Source organism: Ceratina calcarata, unplaced genomic scaffold, assembly GCF_001652005.2.
Source record: "Ceratina calcarata isolate Rehan_Ccalc_2016 unplaced genomic scaffold, ASM165200v1 scaffold183, whole genome shotgun sequence".
NCBI lineage: Eukaryota > Metazoa > Arthropoda > Insecta > Hymenoptera > Apidae > Ceratina > Ceratina calcarata.
In genome coordinates, this window is record NW_017139757.1 from 186799 (window position 1) to 195583 (window position 8785).

The 8785-nt window shown below is 41.8% G+C and overlaps 2 protein-coding genes across 2 annotated transcripts in view; one reads left to right on the plus strand and one right to left on the minus strand.

The window, feature by feature from the left end:
* Positions 1–3340: 3340 nt before the first annotated feature.
* On the plus strand, positions 3341–7739 carry LOC108633092 (multiple PDZ domain protein). The gene is made up of 4 exons (XM_026811032.1): positions 3341–3360; positions 3731–4243; positions 4392–6229; positions 6419–7739. The coding sequence occupies exons 1-3, from the start codon at positions 3341–3343 to the stop codon at positions 6199–6201; spliced, it is 2343 nt and encodes a 780-aa protein (XP_026666833.1). The 3' UTR covers positions 6202–6229; positions 6419–7739.
* Positions 7740–8021: 282 nt separating this feature from the next.
* Positions 8022–8785, minus strand: part of LOC108633089 (extensin) — a 2753-nt gene continuing 1989 nt past the window's right edge. Inside the window, exon 3 of the mRNA XM_018038074.1 lies at positions 8022–8541. Within this exon, the coding sequence (XP_017893563.1) occupies positions 8022–8541 (520 nt within the window). The remainder of the gene's footprint in view (positions 8542–8785) is intronic.

Sequence of the window (8785 nt, forward strand, 5' to 3'; positions counted from 1 at the left end):
TTGCAATGTATTATTAGTTAAAAATCAGCTGCAATTATCTATTTTTCAAAACGACGCATTTAAATCTAGTACTGTGTGTATTCTCATTAAATATCAGACACTATCAGTAATTAATTTCATTGAAGCTTACCGGAGTCTAATATTAATAACACTGACGCGGCATCAGATAATTGCATAAATTCACTCCTATTTGAGAGGCGCAACGCGGATTAAACCAACGCACACTTTCAAGCCGCGAAACACCATCCGCGACCATTAATATCTCCGGTTATAGCTGAACGTCTCGTTAGTTAGCAATAACTATCCCGGAGACTTCTGCCCGAGGAACGCGCACTCATGCCGCACTTCATATTTTACTATACGTACCCTTTCCACCCCCCGTGGGGATTTTGCGCCCGCGGTATGCGTTTAGCCTAAGACGTCGAACGGAATAAAGTCCGGCACGCGGCGCGACCATACCTGTAATGCATCTAGCCGTCACCTATGATCTCGCACCGTTACCTTGAAATAGGTGAGCACCGGTCCAGTCCGGTGGCTGCGGCTTGGCCCACAAACTCTAGTTACGAGCCATTAAGCCCCAAGCCGTATGAGATATCGTCTCTTCCAACCTTGAATTTGTCCAGCTTCATTTATTCAGGATTCATTTATTAAATCTCCTTCCATAATTATCTGAGAAATCTTATACTTCCTTCTCTAATAATTCTTATGAGAATCTCTACGTATCAAACGCACGACGTTTTAATACGAGACATTTTCAACGATATTCCATATGTTCTAATAAACCAGAAGTCTCGTTTGCCTTGGGAAAATAACAGGCACTTAGTTCTAAAAGCGGAAAGTAGAGCTAGAGCAAGGAAAAAACGGGAGAGCAAATGAAAAAAAAAAAGGACGGTGGCTGTGAGATGAACGGAAGCTGCCTCGACGGGAAGCGAGCGTTTCCGGCGCGACATCCTGATGCACCTATTTCTGGAGGAAACGGCGCGGGGGCGTGTGTAACGAAGTTTTTCGGGCGTATGAATGAAAAGTCGTGGAGGAAGCCAGTCGAGCGGCGCGCGGTGTCCGGCTTCGTTGTAGCTCGCTGCGTTTTCTCAAAGAAGACGTGGGTGCCACCGCCCTCACTTCTTTGTAATCCGATGCGGTGTAATCGCTGACTGAACAACCGTGCGAGTTACGTGTACACGCGTGGAATCGTGAGCCAACCGGGTTCGACGGATTATATTCTTTGTTCGCGTCCGGGTCGATACAGACATTATTGATGATGTTTGACATAAAAGTGAGTGGCAATCGACGGATTCTGCTGTGCTCTTAGAAAGCCTCTGGGGAAATCTGTCACAGTTCGATTCATCAATCATTTGTTCATTAATTAATTCATCGTATAAATCGTTGGGGTTTATCATCGAGTTTAGAACACCGTCAAACACCGTTCTGTCAAATTAGTTCTATCTTAATTCCGGTGGAAATAGTGGGAAACGATAATCAAGTCTCGTAATTTGAACCGTCTCTCACGACAGGTTAATGATATGCCTCGAAATGGAGATAATTTAAAAGTATCCGGCGAAAGTCGAGAGAAATTTTATTAATGCACACCGATACTTTATATTGTGTCCGTCGTTTCATTAAAAGTCCGAGTGATCTCGGGCGGACCTTCCTTCGTCGGACAAGTATTTTAAGCTCGCAGAGAAAGTCGACTCGCAGTTTCACAAAATAAATATAGAAAGTTGTAAAAAGACAATTTGCGGTATGTATACAAACTGCGGAACTTGTTCGATTGGAAGCCTGGCGTCGGACAAAAACGTGTGGCTTGGGAAATTATCGGAAACTGTATCGTAAATCTAAACAAGTTGATTACAAAAACGATAATGACACTGCCAAAGCAGTTTCACTGCAGATTACGAATCTCCTCGTTATCATTCTTTATCATTTTTGTAGTTTATTAGGGCGAAAGTCCAGGTGAAAGGGAGATATTTTTTACTGCATTCGACATCGTTCATTGAAAGATTCTTTCGAATCCTGTTAATCGACCTAATAACTCCGCGATTAGACTCGATAAAGAAACGCGATTTTTCCTTTGGACGGCCAGTCGGGGCCGGATGCATTTTATGCGATTCGCACGAGAGGGTCGCGCGGCCGTTTTCACGCGATCCCTCGCGTATGCGCCAACGAGTAAGTACGCTTCTCGGCCCGGAAAAATGCACGCCGCGTGCGATTACTATGCGATATGCGCTTATACGGCCGGCTCGAGACACACGTGGGCACACTACACGCACTTTTTTTCCGTTCCTGTCTCCACATCCTGTTTCTTACACCGGTCCTAGCTACCTAACGGGTGATATTTATTAAAATCAATAACAATATTCAACAATTCATAATAAAAGTTCTTGACTATTCAGCTTCGTTAAAAAAGAACAGCGGAACGATGTCATGGCATCTTTTCTTATAAACGTCAGTTTTTTGTAACTTTTCTATTAATATATTTATGAATTTTTCTAATAAGTCACAGAATTAATAAGTCCTGTTGCCTCTGACACAAGCGGAAATAAAACAGTTCTTCAAATACTATAAATCTGAAGTGGTGCGAATTCATAATATCGCATCGTGATTTCATCTGAACGTTACTAGATACATTAATGTCATAGTTTTTAGCGGCCGCATTAATCCTCAGGGGAGATTAATAGTAATAACGTTCCCGAAGATATCCCCGCGGCACGCGGTTCGAATGTACATTCGGTAATATCCTTAATATTCAATAGTGACCTTTCACTTTTGCTCGCGCGTGGGCTCTTGATTAATTGCGTACAGCGTACGTATTCATATTGCGTGAGATTCTTTCGCTTGAGAAAAAGTTCAATGGAGTTTCACGTAAGCTGCATATTTTATTATATAATTGTTTCGCAATTGTATTGTTAGAAAAAAAGCGAAACTATGTGTTAATAGGAAATTGAAACACGTACGGAGTAATTTATTTACTTAATCGTTGCGTCACTCATCTTCTCTTGTCTAATCAATAAATTTTATATGAATCGTTTATTCAAGATTCTGTTCATAATTTAAGTATCGAATTTTATGTATTGAATTTCGTATCGCAAATCTCAGTGTTATAAATTTGTTTCCAGGCTATCGCGATGCGTCTGTTCAAACGTCAGTCCTTTGATACCGGGCCGCAGTTAGTTTCGGCCACTCCGTTATCTCAGGATGGAACCGCATCGTCCGTGGCGGCAGTGGCGGATGACAATGCTGATCGGGTCATCAACAAGAAGTTTCTGAACGAGAACGATAGATTGAGTCGACTGTCAACGAGAGATAATATTAACGATGTACACGACGTGTCTGCGTCGCAATCATGCGTTACAAACCGGAAAGGTAATAATCATAAAATCAAAAAGCGATTTTTATAAAAATCACTTGTAGAACTTTATAGCAATGATTGACTATTATTTATTTTTGGGTCGAGAATTAAATTGTTTGCTTACGTCACAGGAATTTCGACATGGGGCAGGAAAGTGGGTCGGAGATGGGATCAGCTGAAGAGATCCGACAGTTCCGAATTGCTTTCGGTTTCGGGCCGAAGGAGACGATGGAGCCCGAACCGGAAAGCCGACGCAGCGGACGAAACAGAAAACGTAAGCCACTTTCCAAACTATACACTCATCTTAATCTAATAAGTAGACTGCAGATTTTTTTCATTTATAAAGGAAATATAGAAAATTCAGTAACGTGCAAAAATATATAGAATATCAAAAATTATATCGTTGCGAAATTTATTCCGAAGCACCGAGCGTAATATTTTAAACAGCGACATGTCGAGGAACCTGACGATAGAGGAAGAAGAAGACGTCACCTGCCTCGGCCATTACACTATGGAAAAAGCTCTCAGCGAGGGTGCGATAAAGACCGGAGCCTTTAAAGCCCCGAGCGACGGTCTAAAGACACTCGATCGCAACATGCACCTTCACGAAAAGAAGAAACAGCTCAGTCGCAGCATCCACGACCTCCAGGAGCACCAGCGCGTTCTGGATTACATCCTGAAGAACCAGGATTTACTCAAAACGCAAGAGGGAACTGCGTTTGCCAGGCAAACTTTAGATAAAGTTATACGCAGTACGAGCCCGACGAGACGTGAGAACCAGCCTCCGACATACAATGGGAAGAGTAACGTTCCCATCCAAACTAAAGATTTTTTCAGCAATCATATTAGCAATATCAAGAGGAATCTTTTCAATGCGCGTAGTAATGAATGCGACAGGTAAAAATATTATTTAACAAACAAAAGTTTATTAGACTGCAATTTATAATGAACTAAAAATATTAATAGTTGTTTAAATGCATGTTGTTTAAATTCTATACTTTGCATAATCATATTTATTACATTTTTCTTTTATTTCATCTTTTAGAATCGACAATCAGAAATTTTGCCAGACGACCGGTTTGGAGGAGCTCATGTGTAATCTACGAATAGGCTGCGACGAGAGTGGCTACGACACTGATAGCACGAGAGCAGGAGCCGATTCTCCGGACAGTGAACAAGCGTCGGTACCAGCTATGTTGAAACCCCGCAGTTTTTCCATAACGTCGGACGATTACCACGGAATCGATTTGTCGCTACCGCCGATAACAAAAGACGTGGTAACGGAAGCGGAAGAGAGCAAAACGAGCGTATCCACGTGCGCCGATGACACTGTTATCGTTAACAAGAGTTCATTAAACGAATCAGTCAGAACGGATACGACAATCGTAGCATCTGAAATGGACGATACTGATAGCTGCGACGAGGACACGTTCAAGGAGTTCGCGGAATACCGGATGAATTGTACGCTGGAATCGACAGTCAGCGCGTTAGGAAATGCTGATAACGAGTTGTTAAAAGGTTCTTCGGCCGTCAGCAATAATTTCGTGACGCCATTCGCTTTTAGTAACGACGAGATCAAGAGGGTCGAGAAGAAATTGATTAAGACAGAACAAACGGTGCCACTTTCGCAGGCGGTGAAATCGCAGAATTTACAGAAATCGCAGATACCGTTGAGAACGCGAGTACATAGAGAGTCGAGTATTGTGAAACTGTTAGATAATGCTGCATCCCCGTGTAAAGATAGCCCGCCAGCATCTAAAGTCTGCGTGAAACTTGCGAGTCCTTTACAATATTACAGTCCGAAGAGGTCGCGTTCGAATTTAGAGCCCGAGGGTCCCGAGGTCAACTCCAAAAGTAAATTGAAAAAGTGTTCGCCGTTGGTGAAACCAGAATCTTCTGCCCCAATCCCTCCAACACCAGCGAAGACTTTAATCCGCCGCGAATTAAAGACTATGAAGTTAACTTTGCAAAAGTTTGGTAGTCTTGGAATTTCCGTAGAGAGGAAGGAAGCTGTGAGACCTTTTTATGTAATTTCGAAGATGGATCCCAACGGGGAGGCTGCGAAATCGAAACTGTTCCGAATCGGTGACGAGATCGTCCGCGTGTGCGGCCGTAGATTGCGTGGGATGAGCATTACAGAAGCTAGAAACGCGTTAAGGAATTGTTCAGGTACTGTGGAACTGCAAATAGCCAGAGAACCGACGTTCACGTTTGGGGAAGAGATCGGAGACACTTGGGGCGATATACTAATCCGCACTCGCAGCGATTCTGAGGTGTGGACGCTGAAGGAAGGGAAGAACGACGCTACGACTTCGGTAGACGGCGTTACGCAGGAACCAGACGCTGCTGAATGTAGAATAGTCGGTGCTTTAACGAAAAACGGCAAGAACTTGTCTGCGAACTCGATGGAGCGGATGGACAGCGAGAGCGAGGCTACTGTGATGAAAGAGAGTAGCCAGAAGATGACTGGAATGAAGAAGTTTCACGTAGTTAGGAAACGAACTACTAATACTATTTCCTATCCTCGGAGGGCAACCAGTTTGTCGATGGACTTGTTGACTATTACTTTGATGAAAGGAGCCTCGAAGAAATTAGGCTTCTCTATAGTCGGCGGATCGGATAGTAATAAAGGATCGATGGGAATTTTTGTGAAAGATATTTTGCCTGATGGGCAGGCGGCTGAGGAAGGCACTCTGAAAGTTGGAGACGAAATTCTGGCGATAAATGGTATATCCATGGATGGCCTGACTCATGGAAAGGCGTTGCACACGTTCAAGGCTGCCAAGGCTGGGAAACTTGTCCTCCACGTGGGTCGCAGGGACCCAACACACATACGGTTGGCTAAACGCCGATAAAGGGATTAATTGGTCTATGTAACACCGGGTTAGTTCTGGTGCTTCGCTTTTTAATTGGTTCTATGTTGCTCCTTTGCTTATAAATAATTTCCGCTTTAATAACACTTAATCTGCTTTAAAAGATTCCCATTTTCTAAAATTAACGAGAGGGATAAGAATATTTCTTTTATTTATATTGCATACAATTATAAGAACAGAGATTACGTGTTTGTTACAGATACATCATTCAATCGAAATCGTACGATTGTCTGAACAAATTGACGGAAACGGGGGACGAATGAGAGCACGGAAATTGGGAAAATCAAATCCTAAACGTCATTAAAATCATACTCGTGTCATTAAGTTTAAACACGTTCGGTAGATTCAAGATATGAACCAAATTTCCTTTTACGACCTTATTTTTTTTCTGTGATATATCGTTTATTTTAGTATCTTCATTGGTCCGAGGTCGGTAATTGAAATTATGCCAAAACAATCAATTTTGAGTACTGAACGTGTACATTAGCGATTAGAATATCAATCGTGGCACTATAAGTTTCATCGTTCTTGAAATAAGAAAATACTATGAATGATGTTCACAATTTGAGTACGTTATTCCGTTTCGATTATGTTACAAGTCTATAAAAATTAAGTATCAGCATAGAAATTGATTTTGCTTTTCAGAACTAACGAAATCGTGTAATGATAGGTAATCAACGTGCAAATCCATTATTCGTGTATTTATCGTATTCGTACAAATCGATATTAGGTTTATTAAATGGTGAACTAATCTGTTTAAGACAATAATTGTGATATCGGTTAACTATTTTCTACTGAAGAGCGCCCCATTAATGTTCGTTTCATACTAACGACGTCGATTAATTTCGCATACCTTCATTCGAAAATTCGCAAACGATATACTGGCGAATTACATGATTTTTTTCAATGCCAATTTAACGATGTGTATGTAAAACTTAGAAATTGTATTTGTTCAAATGACGTGTGTCTTCGATCGATAGTTAGAATCTTAAATATAAAACTAATATTTGGTTTTTATCGAAAATGATATATTAACTTTAGTACATCTTCGTTCGTCGAAAAAAAAGTTATATGCACGATAGTAGGAATTGTTTATAATTGAACAATTTTTGTTATCGTAAATATAATTAAAATGTTATAGTTTAATAATAATACATAGCCAAATCCTGTTAGATTAAACGCTAACAATTTGGATCATGGCTGTTTGATTTACTTCAGTGTAGCAGAAATTCAACTTATGTTTTGTATAAAAAAACATATGCTTGGTCAATGCAAGCTGCACAATTCGAATGAAGGTTGATTAACTCGAGAACCGAATACTCGTCGTCTGTTACTTACTACTCAATTAGATCGTAAGCCGTAGTTTCGTTGGTGAATAAATTTTAAGCTACTGAGACTGACATTCGGAATGTCTACCTGAGAAATACTGTGATATTCATTGTAGTCGCATTAGCTGGTATTTGTACAAACTGTATTTAAAATGAGTCTGGTTTTGTTAATAAACGTGCCTACGTGGTTAATCCGATTTACTTATTAAATCCTTCCAATAATTTTTAATTCTAAATTATTGTATTCCACAATTAAAAATAATAGTAATACATGTATGTATAATTTAAATTTTTATTCAGTGCAAAGTTCGATCTTGCATCTAGAATTGTCTGCTACAATTTATTAATTAAATGTGACAACTCATGTCTTGTTAGCCTGATTTTATATTATTACAAAATACAACACAGTACAAGTTATAGTATAATTATAATTTATAGTACAAAAGGAAGTGAGCATAATATATAATCATTTAATTATCCTGAAGGAGGAAGGTAAGTCGGTTGAGGGGTAGGGGCAGGATAGCTAGGTTGTGGCACTGGAGCAGGATAACTGGGTCGAGGTGCAGGGGCAGGATAACTGGGTTGTGGCGCTGGAGCAGGATAACTAGGCCGAGGTGCTGGTGCTGGATAACTAGGAGGAGCTGGGGGAAGATAACGTGGTCCAGGACGTGAGACATATGTAGGTTGGTAAGATGGTGGAGGAGCTGGAGCAGGATAACTAGGCCGAGGTGCTGGTGCAGGATATGTTGGTTGAGGAGCCGGATAGCTTGGTGGAGGAGCTGGAGCAGGATAACTAGGTGGTGGAGAATAATTGTATGCGGGGGTCGTAGGATAAGCAGTACTAGCTGTAGCTGGCGTCGTGTAAGTCGAAGCGCTTCCTGAAGACGTTGTGTAAATCGGGTAACTGGGGTAACCTCCCGATGTAGCCACAATGTCTCTAGCCGGTCCAATTATTTTCACTGCGCCAGTCGATGTTGCCGTTGCTGTTGCCGTACTGGATGCGTATGAAGCTGGTGCTTGAGTAACTTGACGGACTTCTTGGCCATATGGTGGCAGGTACGTCGGCGCTGGTGTTGAAATTTGTATCGGTGGTGGTGGGGTAGGTACCGGAGGAGGAGATGGGGGTAAATATGTAGGTGTTGGCGGAGGAGGAGGTGGCGGTGGCGGTGGCGGAGGCGGTGGCGGAGGCGGAGGAGGAGGTGGCGGTGGTGGCGGCGGAGGAGGAGGAGATGGGGGTA